Here is a 17,513-nt window from a genome sequence, read left to right on the forward strand (position 1 = left end):
GTAACAGACGAGACGACGGGATCAGTCATCACTCATCGGTGTTGTCAGAGTCGGATCGGACCTGGTGGTTGACCGCTAGACCGTTGCTTAATGGGCGGTTAACCGGTAATAAACCAGTGAACTTCCTGGTTTTCCGTTTAATCAGATGCATACGTAGCAATCGTAGGAGAAATTTGTCTGTTTCCAAAGGTAATAAGATGATACCATGCATACTCAGAGAAAGAGATTTCCATTGAGGTTTCAATTGTGGATTGTATTAGGATTAAGGTTGTCTAGAAAAAGGTTAGTATTAACGTTGTTACTTGTTAATGGTGAGGTTCTACATTAGTAATAAATTCATGAGCTTCACTTTAAAGATGTGAGCTGTATTTTTAAATAATGGCATGAAATCTTATCATTGATTTCATAGTCTACTGAACAGCTAAGCTTTACTGTTTTTATTTATGGGGAGATATTCCCAATACACAAGTGCAAGTGGCTGTGAATACTGTTTTGTGAGGACTGAATCCAATTTCATTTAGGTATTAGATTTTGCATAATCATATAAATATCATTTAGATGTAACCTCCCCACCTTGTCTGTCAAGCCAAACATAATCAGAGCTTTAGGTGGCATTTGATAAATCTGAAGCCTGAAAAGCAATAAAAAAAAAACTATAAAAGTATTCAATGGAAAATTTTCTACTTTTTGCAAATATTTGAATATATTGGAGTTGTTCAATAATCTAAATGTTGTGATGTCTGAAAATTATACATTTTACTAATTTACTCCTACAAGTTGCTATTTAAATAAAAATAAATGGAAATTATTGAAATAATATGTTATTATAGAAAATATTATAAAATAATAGAAAAATATAAACTATTGTGAATTGATACAATAAAATAAAACAAATAATAAAAAAATATTAATAAAATAATAGTAATAAAAATAAAAAATATAAAAGATCATATGATATTGTTAAAAATAATATAAAATATAATAATAATAATAATAATAATAATAATACTAATAAAAAATAATATTATAAAAATGATGTAAAATAGAACATTTACCTTTATTACTTAAACAACATAAAATATAAAAAAATTCTTAACCAATAAATAGAAAATATTAAATATATTATTAAGGACAATTAAAATATACAACTATTATAATAAAATAGTTAAACACTGTAAAATAAATACAAAATATTAAACAATGGTAAACCAATAAATGAAAATGATATCAAATAAGAAAATATATAAATATAAGAACTTAAAAATGGGGTTGTATCTTTGTTTCTAGTCATTAACATGAAGATGAAAAACAAGAGTTGGGAGATCAATCATTTTTTATTAATTTTTAAAAGGGACACACTTAAGAGAGAAAGTTTCTCTTAAAAAAATATTTTATTTTTGTTTTTATAGGGGGTACACCTACTATGCTTTGCAAGGGGCGGCAGTAAGAGCAATGCCACTACTCCTCCCCATCTTCCATATCTCCTTATATTTCCCTCTTTCTCCATTTTTTTGTTATTATTTTTTTTCTTTCTCCAGCTCTAGAACAATCGGTAATCTTGGTTCGCTAACTCCTCTATTCACCATAGTGAAGAAGAGATGGGAGAGAAAGAAAATGGAGGAGATCCTATTTTTTCTTTATTCTTTTTTTTTCCTTCTCCATCCTTATTATAGAGAACAGTCAATGATCTTCGATGTTTGGCTTTGATATCGTTTTCTCAGAAAACGGTGCCACATCGGTGCCATGTAAGAAAAAGTGGTGATTCAAAAAACAACCTCTTATTTTGCATCATTTTTCCAAAAAAAAAAAAAAGTTACTCCAAACCAAGTCTTAGAAATCAGAAAAGTGTGGTTTGAAGAAACATTGGATTCATTATTTTCTCAGGAAACAACCTATTGCTGCTAGTTGTGTAATGATATGGCATCATCTTGGGTATTGGATAATATAGACCAATACTAAAAATGGTTATATAACACTGGTATCAAACAAAAGCAATACTGTTTTCCCAAAAAATAGCTTATGTGGCAACATCTATGCCAAACAAAAAAAAAAGGAATCATTTTCTGAAAAAATGGTGTAACAAACCCTCATGCATATAGCACCGTTTTTTCAGAAAACATCTCTGAAACTTAATTGATCAATTCCTCTATTCACTACATTGAAAAAAGAGATGAAGAGAGAGAGTATATGTGTTCCTGATGATGTAAAAGTATGAAAGATATTCCTGATGTGTGGCTAAAATGGGTGCTGTCCGCCTGTGCACTTTTCTTTTTGCTGGCAACGAATCCTGGCTCCTCCTTGATGGCTGAACGATGAGCATGTTTGATTGGTAATACGTAATAATATAGCCATTCCATCAATGTATCACATATCCGCTAAAAGACAAAATAACAAGTCATTCCCTTCAGCTACTTCAGTGTTGGTGTTTGTCAGAGTTCCTAAGTCCCAAGGCCGGCATGCATTGAGTAAAGTAGAAAGAGAAAGGAGAAAAAATAACATTAAACCCTAATTAGGGCAAAATAAATAATTTATACACCAGTAAGGACTAAGGACTAAGGAGGCATACCAACAGTAGCCCTCCCTTTGGCGCACCATGAGTTATTATGTACATTTTTTATACCTAATCAATTGACCAAAGGACGGTCGACAGAAGCCCTGATCGAACAAGAGATTAGCCAACTTCTGATTCATTGCCTCTGTGGGGTGGACCCCATCCCAGTTGATGTGCTTGGTAGGATCTGTACACCTAGACGCTCCCGGAGAGCCACACAGAGAATGGAGGTCGAAGTTGAGAATTCCGGCGCCGGTCCCACAGCAGGTCTTGAAGGGCTCCGAGAAGCCGAATTGAGCCGGGTTTTTCAAGATGGTAAGGAATGCATTCCAGTAATCTGCGTATATAATTGCACAGTGCGGGTACTGTTTCTCAAGGTCTACCAGCTTCCTCTGAAGGAGATCATTGTGGGCAGCCACGACTAAGTTTGCACCGGCAGCGCAGCCGGTCTCGTCCCGATCAGACGCCGGAGACAGAAACAAGTCTAATGGCAAGCAGCCTGTTGGAGGTAGCCCTTGAATCACAATGTATTTGGCCCCTCTGTCTAACAACGTCTGCCCAACCCAACAAAACATAGACGGCTACCGTCGGTCAGAACTCAACGTACTCAGAATAGAAAAGACGAGGAGGCTCAGAATTCCATACATGAGTTACGTATACGGTATACCTTCAAGAGCTTCATCACGTTTTGGACTATTCTCTGTGCGAGTGAGTGAACCGAGACTGAGGTCCCGAAATTACGAGCGTAGTCATTCACACCCATGTCACCAATCCAGAAAAGCACATCCTCCAACTCCGCCATGCACGATCTTTCCTCCTTTCGGTTGCACTCGGATTGCTGCTGCTCCTCGAAGAAGTTGATGTACCACTCCACTTGGGTCTGTAAGCTTTCCGGTACAGCCTTCCACATTAACGTGTGACCAACTTTGTTTCTCACGAAGTAATCCTTTGGAAGAACTGTTGATCCTGCTATCGCAAAGTTCACTCCCTGCGAGAAGTTGGCTGAATGGTTCTGATATGGCGGCAGGTAAGGCAGAGAGAAAGTCTCGGCTAAGAAGTCGACGAGAAGGCGGCCATCGGACAATCGATTCATGGGCTTCTTGAAGTATGTGGAGCCATAGGGGGAGTCGGATAATTGCGAATCAGCGAAGGAATTGAGATCACCCAAGAAATGAGCATTCCCGGTGTCGGTTAACGAGTCTCCAAACGCATAGATCTTTGAGAAACAACCCTTATAAGTCTTGTTGTGAGCAAAGCAAGGAGAGAGAAACAAGACGAGAAGGGAGAGTGCGACGAGGACAGGAGAGGAGCTAGGAGGATTAGCCACCATTGCTTTTAATTAGTATCCGGTGACTCTCGCCTTTTCTGCTCTTCTCTGGTTTGGTTTAATTTGTAGAGATTGGATTGGAGAAGTAATACGTAATAATTTACACAGCGCCCACCCCGGCGATCTGGTTTTAGTGAGAAGATTGCTGGGTCAGTCATGCAAGAAGTCAGAAGTGGGCTTTGGTTTAGGCAAGAGGATAGGTGATAAACGTCTTGTTGTTGATTGAAGCTCACTTGTAGGGGCTAGAGGATTGGCCAACACCAAATACTCTTCTCAAGGCTGGCTTACCAGGTATTGACTATCGACTTTGTCATGGGCAGTGCCATATCATGCGGGACTTACCCCCACATATATAGGGGATTTGAATTCGAATACCTCTAAGGCTCTAACAAAATGATGATTCTCTATTCTCCAGTGAGAGGGGCAAAGGGAATGCATAGTAGGGATGATCATTTCAACCCAAATCAGGGCTTGGGACCCGCATCAGGCCCACAAAATTTAGGGTCAGGCTTGGGCCTAATTTTTTAGGCCAAATATTTATAAATAATATATATATATAAATGTTATTTAAAAATATTTGATAATTGATGCTTTATATATATTAAATAGAGATTAATAGAGACTTGTAGGAGATTAAAGATTTTAATCCTATGGTCTTAGATCTTACCAAATTCTAATCTAGTATTTAATGAAATATAAAAATTACTAAACCTAATCTTCTCCGCTCTCTCTCACCAATTTCACAAAACTACCACAGCACCCAATCTCTCTCTCACCAAAAGACGAATCTTCTAGTGATGAAGATAAATCTAAAGTTTAGAGTGGTTGCAAGTTTTGGGTGAAATTGAAACCATTTTCAATATTTTATTACTTATTTATTTACATTAATTTGAACTATTTTTTTTTAATTTGCTAATATCTTTTTTATTTGTAGGAGTTGAATGGAAGATGGAGCCCCTTATAGAGATGTTTAAAGTTGTTTTGTGGATATTACATGACAATGGATGGTTATTTTTTGATAGATATTATAGGTTCTAGCCTTCTAGGTTGATTTTTTGTTGATAGAATAGTTGGTTTGTTAAAATTATCATTATTAGCATGCTAATGACCAATTGAAACTTATAAATTATAAGGTATAATCATTTAATTTCTTTTATGTTAGAAGTTTTTATCTTGATATTAAGTTTAAAGTTTCTTACATGTTACTATAGTTTCCACGACAACAAGTGGAAAAAAAAAAAGTACAATTGTTTAATTTTAGAAATGAAATACAATAACTAGGCCCAGAATCTTGGCTCGGCCCAGTCCAGGCCCGGGCTTATTTTTTAGGCCCATAATTTGGGCCAGGCTGGGCCCATGCCTAGCCTAAGCCTGTTGTTATGAAGGCAAAGCCCAGCCCGGGCCGGCCTGGCCCATGATCACCCCTAATGCATAGTGCTGAGAAATCAGCGGTCCTGTAAATCATGAATGGTTTTTTGGTTGGTTTTGTTGTGATGGTTATCAATTGGTAACCGGTGGTTATCAGGAGATTTGGATGCAGGGACATTTTATTTCTTGATGTTGGGGAATCAAACTGGGGTTGCATTTGAATGTGGCGCAGAATTAAGAGTGATGGTCACTTGCAAAATCTTAAAGATATTGATATCAAGGATTATATCAGTAAGCTTGGATATGGATATGGATACAGATACGCTATGGAAACATATGGATATATATGTCCATGCATATAGGTAAGCACTTCCATTTGTAGCGTATCAGTGTACAGTGCTCAATCTTTCTCCCAGAAGCAAAGCTGCAAAGGATATTTACTAAAAAGATCAAATGCAAGTGAAACATGGCCTAAGAGGGCATGGGGCGAGCCCAACATTACTCCTTTCAAATCCTCAAAGATAATAAAGGCTCGCTCTAGCAGCTCAAGATTTAATTTTCCTGATGTGAGTCACAGCAACCAAGAGCCTTCACCACTCTCATCCATCCACACAATATTGGTTTATTCCCACCTAAACCATGCATACTTTCCACAGATATCTAGCCACCAAAAACCCTCTATTCTCTTTTCTCTCAGTACAATGATCATGAAGTAAAGAAAATATAAATGCATATTTACAAGATGTAAAGACACTAAAAAACAAAGAGGAAAGAGGGGAAATATCAATACCTGGTTATACAATTAGAACATAAACACAATTACTGTATATTTTAGTTCTTGAAATATTTCAACCCTTTTGCCAAATTACATGCCATGTCAAAACAGGCTTCAAACATTTTCTGACTGGGAAGGCTCAGAGGGCTTGGTGAGTGGTGCTCTGTTTTCTGAATCAACCTCAAAATAAATCTCTTCCTTCTTAGAAGAAGGATACAACAGATAATGTTGGCAAATGAAAAGAAGGTCGAAGAAGACTGATACCTGGCCAAAACAAACCATAATCAGTTGGGCTCTCAATGAGAGGCAAATGGAAGCTGAACATACTTCACTTGCCACTCCAAATGTCAGTTCAGAGCTTCGTCACAAATCTAATACAAAGAATAATTCAGTGAAACCAATAGAGGTTGTGTTTGATACTTCATTTGTTTATATTTTTATTTTTTTCATGAATATCAATTCCTTGTTAGTTGGTAGTCTATAAGAAAAGATCTACCTGAACATCTAGTGTGTTCCTTTTACCATACTTTCTTCGTTGGTCAAGTTGTCAAGTAACTTTGCAAGTAATAGCAATGGACTATTTCCTTTGTGGTTTGAACTAAACATGTTCAAGGTCTTATTATTGGCTATGTATTTCAGAAATACAACTGACAACTTTGAAAGATGTCAAAAATATTTGAATTGGTCCAAAATTCAGAAAATGTATTTTACTTTTTCTTGTAACCACCAGAAAGCTAGTATAAGTACCTAATTTTGTATGCGCAATCACAACTTCTATGCTAAGTGAAAGGTGGTAAAGTGCCAGAAAAGTGAACTGATCGATTTCAAATGCATGATATTTAAATCAAAATACAAATTTCCCATTTTCAGCAGATAAGTTGTAATATGAGAAGAGAAACACATTTTATACCAAGGAAAGGAGGGTCTTCCCTATATTTCCATAGAAGTTAACCCAAGAACCTGCATAACAAAGGGAAGAACACATCATTTTGCAAACAGAAGTTTTAGTTTCAAATGGTACAATTCTTTCCTGAAGGAAAAGAGCATACCCTGGTCTATAGACTGCATAGCCATCTGCGCATAGTTAGTCAAACCTCCAAGTAGATCAAGTAAAATGTTTCCAATGCTCCACCCTTCAGTGCTCTTTCTCATAAAGTTCATTAAAACCTAGATTTTGAAACGTAGTCCATTAATACAGGAGGAATGACTACTCTTACAATTCTTTTTCCCAAATAGAAAGGTGGAAGTGGTGAAATGGGAAATGGGAAACTCATTTAACATCAAATACCATAAAACAAAAACTTGTTAAAAATGTTGTCAAATGAGGCATTTGCACCAAACTTAGGTTTGGGAGGGATTCCAAAATTATGCATGATTTTTAATGAATGTTGGGAAGATGCCCAATTTCTTATCAAACAAAACATAATAGAAATTGAGAAAGAGGGTAAATGATGAAAAATGCTAAGAATAGCTTAAAGTATAACCAATGATCCATGAAGAAAGTAGCTCTAACCTGGGGAATGTATTTGATCACTGTCATGACAACTTGAATTGTACTGCAAAATGAACAAAATTGTGAATAATTAGAATTGGTTTCTCTATTGTTGAATTACTTGATTAAACCATCAGAAGTGGTTCAAATTCTAGATATTATTTGGATAAATTGAAGATAAAGGTAATAAAAAAGGAAGATTACATATTGCTAGTGCAATAGGCATAATTTTCATAACATTTTGCCAAGCTTCTAAAGGTTGTTTATTGGTTTATAAAGATTACCATAGGATATATTGAAGTGCATTGGTACATACAGTCTATGGCATCATATAGAAGTTTGAAGAAAAAAGTCCATTTATATTTCAACATGCAGTCTATTAATTTTACCCATACAAATGTGATCAACCTTTTGAAATGATGTAAAGCGTCAAAAAAATTTGAAATAATGTAACATGATGCCAAACTAGATCAAACAGAGAACCCAAGTAGAAAATAGCATTATCTGACAGATCAACATGGAGAAGGAACATCAAGTGATTCAGATTTTAAAGAAGTGTATCAATATATTAAAAGAAAACATCCTGGACATTAGAACTCAAAAGTCAATTAAGCAAAGATAGCTCTTCCTGAAAAGTTAATAGTTTGTAACAACTCCCATTCACCCAAATAAGTACATTAGAAAAAAGGGAACTCACTTGAAGACAGAGATTAGCCAAAGCCATGAGTGGTTTGGCAATGCTATGAATAGACAAACTATGGCAGAAACCCAGACAGCAGATGTGATTGCAATACAAGTTTTTGAGACCTTTTGGCTTCCACGCTGTACAAAACACGTCAATATGCTAAGTAAAATGCGTAACTTCATTATAATAGCTGTCTCTACAAAATGTTCAATTGCTCAAATAAATAATTAAGAAATTTGCACTAATGAACATGGATTTGATTGAATTACATCATAGATTAGAACTTGGTACAAGGTAATGGTTGTCAATAGAACAGCATGCATTGAGAATGCTACATCATTTGCAGCTACAGGGATCATCTGCAACAAAGCAAACAATTGATAAGAACAACAACAAAAAAACTTTGAAAAATACAAAACCATTGTTGTTTCTGTTGTACTTTTTTTTATCAGTTTGTTTCTGTTGTACTTTTGAACCATTAATTAGTGGTTTGCACATTTACCAAAACTGGAACGTGCCAGGAGAATCAACTAAAAATGTCTAAAAGTATATACAAATGGATAAAATGGAAACTAAATTGACTTCTTGCAGTGAGAATTATATGAACTAGACATATAATTTCTGTAATCATAAATAGATACAGCAACAGAGATAAAAACCAAAAATGTAATGCAGTCTGTCTATAAATAATATGAGCTTTCTGGATGGTAAAAAAAAATGGATATTCCCATAAAATATCATAACAGAAAAATCACCAACTCACAAAATTCATGTTCTATCATCTTTAGGTCATTTTTGGTACATACGCTGCTGGTTCCATGCCCAGTAAGAAGGAGGGTTTTGTCAGGTTGGTAGCGGGCACTAAAACTTTAGACAAACTCTAATGAATTACCAAAAAGAATATGTGTTATAGTGAAATGATTCAGGGCCCATAGCAATGGATATGATACTGAACAGAGTAGATTGCTGGAACAGGATTCGTTTAGCTGATCCCATATAGTTGGGAGAACGCTTAGTTTAGCTGAGGTACCACTAGGTAACAACAATAACAAGCCAACTCCTGAGAATTGGAAAACTAGCATCAACTGAATGCTGACACAATAAATAGTCAAATCATTCTTTCAAATGGTATTGACCACTTATCTTATTCGCAAGATAAAAGTAGGAAATTCAATAACCTATATGTATGTCAATAACACATGGAACATGCATAATCTAGCTTAATATTCCAATTGTTTTGCATCATATATGTAACAAAGTCAGCAATCAGCCCAAATTATACTAAACCTACAATTGTTGGTCTCAAGATCCAAGAACATCCTCATATGTTCCACTATGTTGGGGCATCAACATTAATCCTTAGTAACCACTTTCTTTTACTTTGTTTGTGTCCAAAATTTCCAAACAAGAGACCTAACTTCAAAGAAAACATAAACAACTAAGTTCGCTAAAACAACACAACTGTCTCCATAGTGAGAAATTGTAGTACCAAGAGTGTTAACCCTAAATTGCAAACTGGAGTAGTAATTTTCAATTAATTCAAACTAGCACAAGTGGGTAACTAATAAGGACAGTTCTAAAATCATTTTTAACTAAAGGAGAGGCGCCACGAGAATCAATATAATCAATCAATCAGTTAAACATATAAAAAGGGAAGACCAAAAAACCCCATACACGGCTGCACAGATAAACAAACGTAGAAAGACTTCCAACTACAAACCTGTGAATAGCCATACTTCTCGCGGTATTGCCTCTGAATAAAAGGACTAAAGAAAAGAGAAGCGTTGTAGATGAGATACGAAGAGTGCTTCGTAAAATTCAGAATCAAAAAGTCGAAATTCAACCCCACGACACTTCAAAAACAATAAGTTAATGAAAAGTTAATAAATAAATACATAAAGAGGCAATCAAATAGAAGGATAAAAATTCAAGCACAAACGTGTACTAGGAAAAAGGAGAAAAGATTATAGAAATATATAAGAGAAAAGAAATACCTTTTCCTCCTGAAGTTCAAGATGACTTGTGGGTAGAAGCTAAAGGACCAAGAAAAGAAAGCGATCCAACCGAAAACCTGGTAGCTGATTTCGAATGGAAGAGAATTCCATGACGCCATTTTCTCTTCACTCGTAAGGAAAAAGTAATTCGGAGCGAAATTGCTCCGAGCGTTGCCAGAGAATATAGGAGGAAAAAAAAGAATGAGACTATGACTTTGAAAATATCCTCGCACTTTTCTAAAAAGCCACAGTCCAATCCAGTAATAGAAGTACAAAATCAGTATTCAAAGAGTGTGGGGGGGTGAGAGAGGGGTTTGAGTCTTAGGAGTTGGAGAATGGAGAGTGGTGATTCGCTGATTCTGATTCAACAACCGCACTCACGCTGATGCCTGTGTTTTCATTTGTGTATTGAGTGATGAAGACGGAAGAGCGCTCCTCAATAAACTTTCAAACGTCTCACTGCAATACCTAAATTTTTAAAAAAGTGTTAGGTTGGTCCTCGCCGTTAATCGATCGTCAGTTATAAAATATCAAAATTATCTTTTAAAAAAATATACTGTTCATTATTTTCTATCTCTAAAAATTGAATGATTATTTTCAAAGAAAATAAGAGAAAAAGCATAAAATATGATAAAAGAAAACAATATTCAAAACAAAAAAATAATTAAATAAAAATCTACAATAACTTTATTAATTTAGAATAAATATCTCAACTAATTCAGTCTCAAGATAGAAAAAGACAATAAACCATCTCCTTTTAAGGGATATTTTTGACATTTTAAAAAAATAACTGACGATCAATTAATGGCGGATACCAACTTCACACTACCCAAAGGTCAGGATAATAAAGTAGAATTTTACTTTTTTTTTTTTCCTCACCCAAGTGACGAATCTGGACGTGGATCTGCCTCTATTCATATTTTTGGGGAATCTGTGATGAAGGCAATTAATTGTAGGCTGTTTTGACTTTTGAGAACCATGATGATTTTCTTCTGCGCCGCACCTCATATTCGAATAGGTCATCCGGGACGCGCACTCATCTCCATCATCGAGGAAAACAGACATGGGCCCGCTTTATTGATTCGCCGTGGAAGGTAGTGATCTCTGTGTCTATGTGATCGTGAACGCCCGAGATGTTTTAGCATCGCTTCTCTTGTAGTTGGCATGGCATGGGCTACACCTGTTCTCGTAAGACAACCCTATAATTATTGAGATTACTCTATAATTTGCTTATTATCAAAATACAGTCTTTTTTTTTTTTTTGAAAAGAAACAAAAATGTATCAAAATACAGTCTTAACTTTTTGAGAATGGTTTTTATTCCAAAAAAATTAATAAAAACAAACAAGAAATAAAAGTAAAAATAGAGGAAGATAACGAAAACAAAAAAAAATAAAATTGATGATAAAAGAAAATTATTTTTATTATATTTTTGTTTTTTATTTTCTGTTATATTTCCTCTCATTATCTGTTTTATTTTTATCTTTTTATTCTGTAATTTCAAATTGACGTTTCAATTATCTATTTTGATTTAATAATTTTGGTCGAAGAGTTGTTAGTGTCAAAAATCTGATTTTATACTATAAAAAGCACAAATGAGGCATGAGATTTCTAGAGTTTTTTTACTAAAATATCCTTCATTTTGAATTTAAACACTTTATTTTGGGGGTAAAAAAATATAATTTCAATACCACTATTCAGCTCATTCAATTCCTTCTCATTAAATTCCATATTCAAGCTATTAACTCCTATTAATTTTTGAATCTTTTCTTGACTAAAATACCTTTCAATTTAAAGTTGGACATTCTTCATTTTTTGGGCAGAAAATATAATTTTAATGCTACTATTTAATTCATTCAATTTTTTCTCATTAAATCCCATATTTAAGGTATTAACTTCTATTCTCTATCATCAAATCCTATATTTAAGGTATTTTTTGTTTTTTATCATTAAATTCCATTAATTAAGTCCATAAATAATTATTTTCCTAATATAAAAAACCTAGATTTTTAAGATCGACCCATAAATGAATCCGCTTTTTTTTCCTTCTAGGTGGTGGGTAAGTAATTCAACCATTTGGGCCAAATGGGTCATCATCCCATGATGCCATAATTAAATAATAAAAATTAAAAATAGATAAATATACAGAAAATTTTGGGCACAACACTATTATTATATATTGTCATATTAAAAACAAGTATTATATTTTTTGTAAATTAAAACTTTATTAAAAGAGAAAAAAGGAAGTATATACAGCATAAACACCCAAATAAAGTAGGTAAAAAACCCAAACCACACAATGACAACCCAAAAAATAAATATGATAAATATGAAGTATTTATTAATGATGGAAATAGAATATAAGATTTAAAACCAATAAAAAATGAAACCATTTTCTATCTAGGTGGTAGGTCAATGGTTCAACCATTTGGGTTGAATTGGTTAACCTATGGTGTCATAATTAAAAAATATTTTTAAAAAATAAAGGAATACAAAAAATTACGAGAAAAAGTACAAAAAATAATAGTACAATTTTGGGCACATGTATAATATTATATATTTGGCATATTAAAAACTGTGTAGTAAATAAGAATTGTTTTTTATTAATGATAAAAGTGGAATACAAAAATTAGAAAAAAAAGTGATGTATGACTTGTGATCTCACTAACTAGGTTAAATGGTTATTAGCTGACCATGTTGCTAACCAAGTAAATGGTTTTTTGTAAGTAATTGGTTTGGTGGTAAATGGACTCTGAAATCATTGTAAGGTGATGGGTTTACCTATTTGGCCAGTTGTTTTGACCATGGGACAAAACCAATATTTTAAAAATTAATTTCAATTGTATTTTCCTCCCAATTAAACAAGTTAACTTGTGATGTCATAAAATAAATAATGGAAATACAAAATATTAAAAATGTAAATTTTATAAAAAATTAACATGTCTTTAATATTATATATATATATATATATATATATATATATATATATTAATTGATCAAACCCATGAATGAATTTTAATGAATACTACTTGATTTGTGACATATAAAGGAACCAAGGAATAGTTACAAAAGGAAAAAAAGAAGATAAAGTAAATTGAGATGGTTTGATCATGTGCATGCAAAATCATATTTAACATCTATTTGGAAAAAATGATGAATTTAATATTGAAGGGGTAATAAAAGCTAGGGAAATTTTGAGGACATTTGTGGAACTAAGAAAATATAATACAAGTGTCCATAATTTAACGATGGATATAGTGTTGTGTTGAATAGAATTGAATGGTGAAGAGGATTCCTATAGTTGATCCCATGTAGTTCAGACCAGTGTTTCCGAACCACTATTGACTTGGATGGTTGGATCATTTGGCTCGGGAATTGTTCAGGCAACCGATTCCATTTTACCCCAAATCTGATCCTTGGCCAAGAATCATTGAATTGGTCAGTAACATGCTGACCCAGACAGTCAAACTATTGACCCATTGGAATGGGCCATCCGTTTGAACTTAACGGTTGAACTGTCATCCTAAAAACCGCTGGCCAAAATTATTTCAATTTTAGGTCATTTTTTAAAACCTTGATTGAGACAAAATTGTTAGATGACAACGATAACCACCTAGTTGGTGATCACTTTTATGATACCAGTTACATAATGTTATCTTTGTTATATGAATTTTGATAATAACATCTAAATCTTATCACCATTATCATTAGAAATTGTCACATATCATGCATGTACACTTGGGGTGAATTATCGGTTTATTTGGTTAAAATTGAAAATTTGAATCGAAACCAAAATAATGAAAATCGTAATAACTGAAACCGAAAATTTTCGGTTAATATTGATTTTTTTAGTTAATTGAATTTTCTAACTTAAAAATCAAAACCGAAAATGAAAAACATTTATTCATTTATTCATTTCTTTTATTAAACAATGCTCACTCCTACCTCTAACTGGGCATTCAGCTGGCTTGGGCAGGATAGCTTTTAGCAAATAGGTATCATGTACTTGGGGGTAGTCTTACTTTAGTGCCTAAACTTTTTAGTGTGCCACTTTAGTATTTAAATTTTTAGAAATATACACTTAGGTCCAATTCCACTAAATTACCACTACGACTAGGGGTAATTATGAAAATGCCCATGTTTTGTGTTCTAATTCTCTTGTTTCATTGTTCTTCTATCTTTAGACTTTGGATGCAGACCAATGGTGGCATTTTCATATTTTAAAACAAAACCACACATGAATTGAGACTTTATCAAGTTTGATTTGCATTCGAAGGCAGAAGAAGATGAGCAATGAGAAAAGAGAACCAAAACATACGTGATGTAGGTGCACACAACCCGGACCTATGGTGTGCACGCACGTGGCGAACGGTGGTGTACAAGATGGACCCAATGAGGGCCTGCACAAAGCAAAGGTCGACGTGCAGCCCGAAACCAATGGCGCTGCTGCAGCAACCCCAGATGACCGTGCTCCTTAGGGCCGGGCCACATCCTGGCCGTCCACGCCCACCTACCTCCAAGCGATCTCAAGTATAAATAGGGGGCAACCTTCTCAAGGTAGACATCTGAAAAACCGGAACTAAGTATCAAGAACAAGAACTTGAGAACTCTTAGTCTCCTTTGTGGCCTCGTTTGACTGTTTACACCTTAGGCCTCGTCCACCTTGCACTACCCTCATACTAACTTGACCGTTGGAGTCTCCGCCTCGGGTACCAACCCGAGGCCTCTGGCATTCTCCTTCCTTTACTCCTTAAAGGATCGGCCTACCAGCCTCGACCACTCTGGGCCTCAGACTACTCAACCACACCTCGACTTGGGAGCGAATCAACAGCGTTGCCCTCGGCCCATTTTGCCCAACAACAATTGGCGTCGTCTGTGGGAACATCGCTAAGGCTTCCTTCAACTAAACTCCTAAGCTTCAGCCGACATAGCAAGGAACACTAGGAAGACTCAGAACCTGGTCACGATGGACCAGTTTCAAGCAATCTTCAACTGGCTCGACAACCTCACATAGAGACTGGAGGAGGTGGGGGACCTGACAGGAGGCCACCCTTAGGGTAGCCTCCCTACTGGAAGCCTGGGGCACCATGGCAAGCACACGTCTTTGAACTTGTTAGCCATTGGCCTAGTCGGATCCCACAGAGCTGACCCTTCAGAGTCCAACAGCCGTCGACACGCCAACCAGCTGCCAAAGACGACCCGACCCCCCAGCCGAAAAGGGGGTGAATCGGCTAAGTCTTGCAACTACCACCGAGACCAAGGACATCACCGCTGCTGATGAGAAAGCCCACGGGCGGTCAAGCCGCCACAACCCCCCTTTGGGGGCCGATGCCACGCCTCTCCCTCTCGCATCTCAGATCTCTGAGACCTCCTAAACGACAGGTGGGCCAGAAGAAGCAAACACATGCCCGCGTCAAAATATTCGGGGAACCGAGCCGACCTGTTCCATGCCCGAGAAGGCCAGGACGAAGCCTAAGCCCCCATCGACCAAAACATCATCAACCTACAACTCGGCGCAGTCAAGGATGAAGTTCAACAAGTTAGGGAGAGCCAAGGTGATGCCTCGGCAAGCCAAAATCCCTCGTCCAACAGAATGGACACCTTCATTGATGCCATCACCTCGAAACCCCTTCCACCTCACTTTAAAGCTCTTGCACTAGAGACGCACAACGACACCGCGGATCCAGATGATCACTTGGAAAGCTTCTGAGCGCTCATGCTCCTTTATGGATATTCCGACACCCTGACATGTCGGGCTTTCCAAGCGACCTTCAAGGGGGCAGCCCGTCGGTGGGTCTCTAGGCTCTCACCTTGCTCCATCAACTCATGGGAGCAGTTTGCCAACCTTTCTCTCACCTGCTTCATCAGCAGCCGACAATGTCAGAAGAGCGTCATCTTGCTCATGATCGTCCGACAGAGGCATGACGAGAGTCTACAGTCCTACATCGACCGTTTCAAGAAAGAAGAGCTCAAAATCCGAGACCTCGACCCCATGGTCTCCATGCACATAGCAATCCACAACCTCCTACCGGGTCGGCCTTCAAGTGCTCCATCGCCAAGACACCGCCCGAAACCAAGGCAAAAATTTTGAAAAAGGTTCAGAAGTACATCGCCACTGAGGAGGCCTCGGCTAGCAAGGGCCAAGGAGAGGCTGACCACAACCATGGGGGCTTAGAGAAGAAGAAGAAGAATGGAGACGGCCACGACAATGACAACACCAACAGTGATATTGACAAGAAACCGCCGACCCTGTCCTACGATGAATACACACCACTCAACTCCACCCGAGCGCATATCCTCATGTAGGTAGAGAAGGAAGAGTACGTGAAATGGCCTAGGAAGATGAAGAGGAACCCCAAGAGGGGTAACCCAAGTGAATATTGCAAATACCACCGCGGCGTCGACCATGACACCGAGGGTTGTTACGAGCTTCGAGACGAGATCAAGTCCCTCATTCGTCGTGGGTATCTGAAAGAATACGTTGAAAGCGATGTCACCACCTCGCCCCTACAGCAGTCGTAGCGGGCAGGAGTAGTAGACGTCATCACCAAGGGCTCGGCCTCAGATGTAGCCCTGGTTGCAGCCCTAAAGAAATGAGAAGCACTCAGCTCTCCAGCATTACCCTCACTTGTGCCTCGCATCAGGAACCCTGATGACCTCGCAAGGTATGATCGACAATGAAAACAAGTTTAGTGGAGTTTTTTGTAATGAAGCAAGCAAGTTTCTCTCACCTCAGCTCAAGTCCTTAGTGTATACGTTCTCGTCTCGACCGAGTGGCTGATTGTAGCATACAACCTTCACCAAGGTTACACACTCGGGTTGGACGTCGGTCCAAGGCATACATCCCCCGGAGGTCATACGCCTAGTCGCCAGGTCCTCCTCGGCCGAACGGTCAACCGCGGCCCACAACCTCTATCTAACTTACGCACCTAGATTGGACGTCAGCCCAAGGCATACAACCCGCAGAAGGTCACACTCCTGCTCACCTTTTTTAGCAAAGGTTCTAAGGGACCTCGGCCACAGTTAGCGTAGCAGCCTTTGATATTGGCTTCAACCTCGGAAGACCCTCATGGCGAGCGAGTTCTTATCTAGGCTGAAGAGTCAGCATCAGCCCTCTGCTTAACACAAGTCACGGCAGAACAGACACGCTAAAGAGAATGACGCCACCTCACCAAGACAAGGGCACCCTGCAACACCGAGAGAGCTAAGGCGTCCGCCTCCCTTTCCTTCTCGCTAAGGAAAGAGGCCTCGCGTCTTCGACGACGAAGCTCAGCCTCGGCCTGGTTCACTTGAGTTCTTGAACAAGTGGCTTAGTGAGCGAC

At 37.2% G+C, this 17,513-nt stretch overlaps 2 protein-coding genes across 2 annotated transcripts; both read right to left on the reverse strand.

Annotated features, from left to right (window-relative positions):
- Positions 1–2,457: 2,457 nt before the first annotated feature.
- Positions 2,458–4,019, reverse strand: LOC104593285 (GDSL esterase/lipase At3g48460-like). The gene is made up of 2 exons (XM_010253043.3): positions 3,219–4,019; positions 2,458–3,105 (listed from the first exon to the last, which is right to left on the reverse strand). Exons 1-2 carry the CDS (start codon positions 3,879–3,881, stop codon positions 2,602–2,604), a joined length of 1,167 nt encoding a protein of 388 aa, XP_010251345.3. The 5' UTR covers positions 3,882–4,019; the 3' UTR covers positions 2,458–2,601.
- A 1,943-nt stretch (positions 4,020–5,962) lies between these two features.
- Positions 5,963–10,611, reverse strand: LOC104592998 (cystinosin homolog). Its single transcript, XM_010252601.3, has 8 exons — positions 10,193–10,611; positions 9,919–10,051; positions 8,468–8,557; positions 8,211–8,335; positions 7,535–7,577; positions 7,071–7,188; positions 6,932–6,981; positions 5,963–6,285 (listed from the first exon to the last, which is right to left on the reverse strand). Exons 1-8 carry the CDS (start codon positions 10,309–10,311, stop codon positions 6,136–6,138), a joined length of 828 nt encoding a protein of 275 aa, XP_010250903.1. The 5' UTR covers positions 10,312–10,611; the 3' UTR covers positions 5,963–6,135.
- Between the last annotated feature and the right edge of the window lie 6,902 nt (positions 10,612–17,513).

The sequence above is a fragment of the Nelumbo nucifera genome, chromosome 3 (assembly GCF_055504915.1).
Source record: "Nelumbo nucifera cultivar China Antique chromosome 3, China Antique-T2T, whole genome shotgun sequence".
NCBI lineage: Eukaryota > Viridiplantae > Streptophyta > Magnoliopsida > Proteales > Nelumbonaceae > Nelumbo > Nelumbo nucifera.

Excerpts from the sequence above, each read along its gene's own strand:
- LOC104592998 (XM_010252601.3), bottom strand. The coding sequence starts at position 10,311 with ATGGCGTCATGGAATTCTCTTCCATTCGAAATCAGCTACCAGGTTTTC. Across the intron at positions 8,336-8,467 it reads ACCAAGTTCTAATCTATGAT|CGTGGAAGCCAAAAGGTCTC; the intron begins GTAATTCAATCA and ends TGTTTTGTACAG. Across the intron at positions 7,578-8,210 it reads TGGCTAATCTCTGTCTTCAA|TACAATTCAAGTTGTCATGA; the intron begins GTGAGTTCCCTT and ends TTCATTTTGCAG.
- LOC104593285 (XM_010253043.3), bottom strand. The coding sequence starts at position 3,881 with ATGGTGGCTAATCCTCCTAGCTCCTCTCCTGTCCTCGTCGCACTCTCC. Across the intron at positions 3,106-3,218 it reads ACGTGATGAAGCTCTTGAAG|ACGTTGTTAGACAGAGGGGC; the intron begins GTATACCGTATA and ends TGGGTTGGGCAG.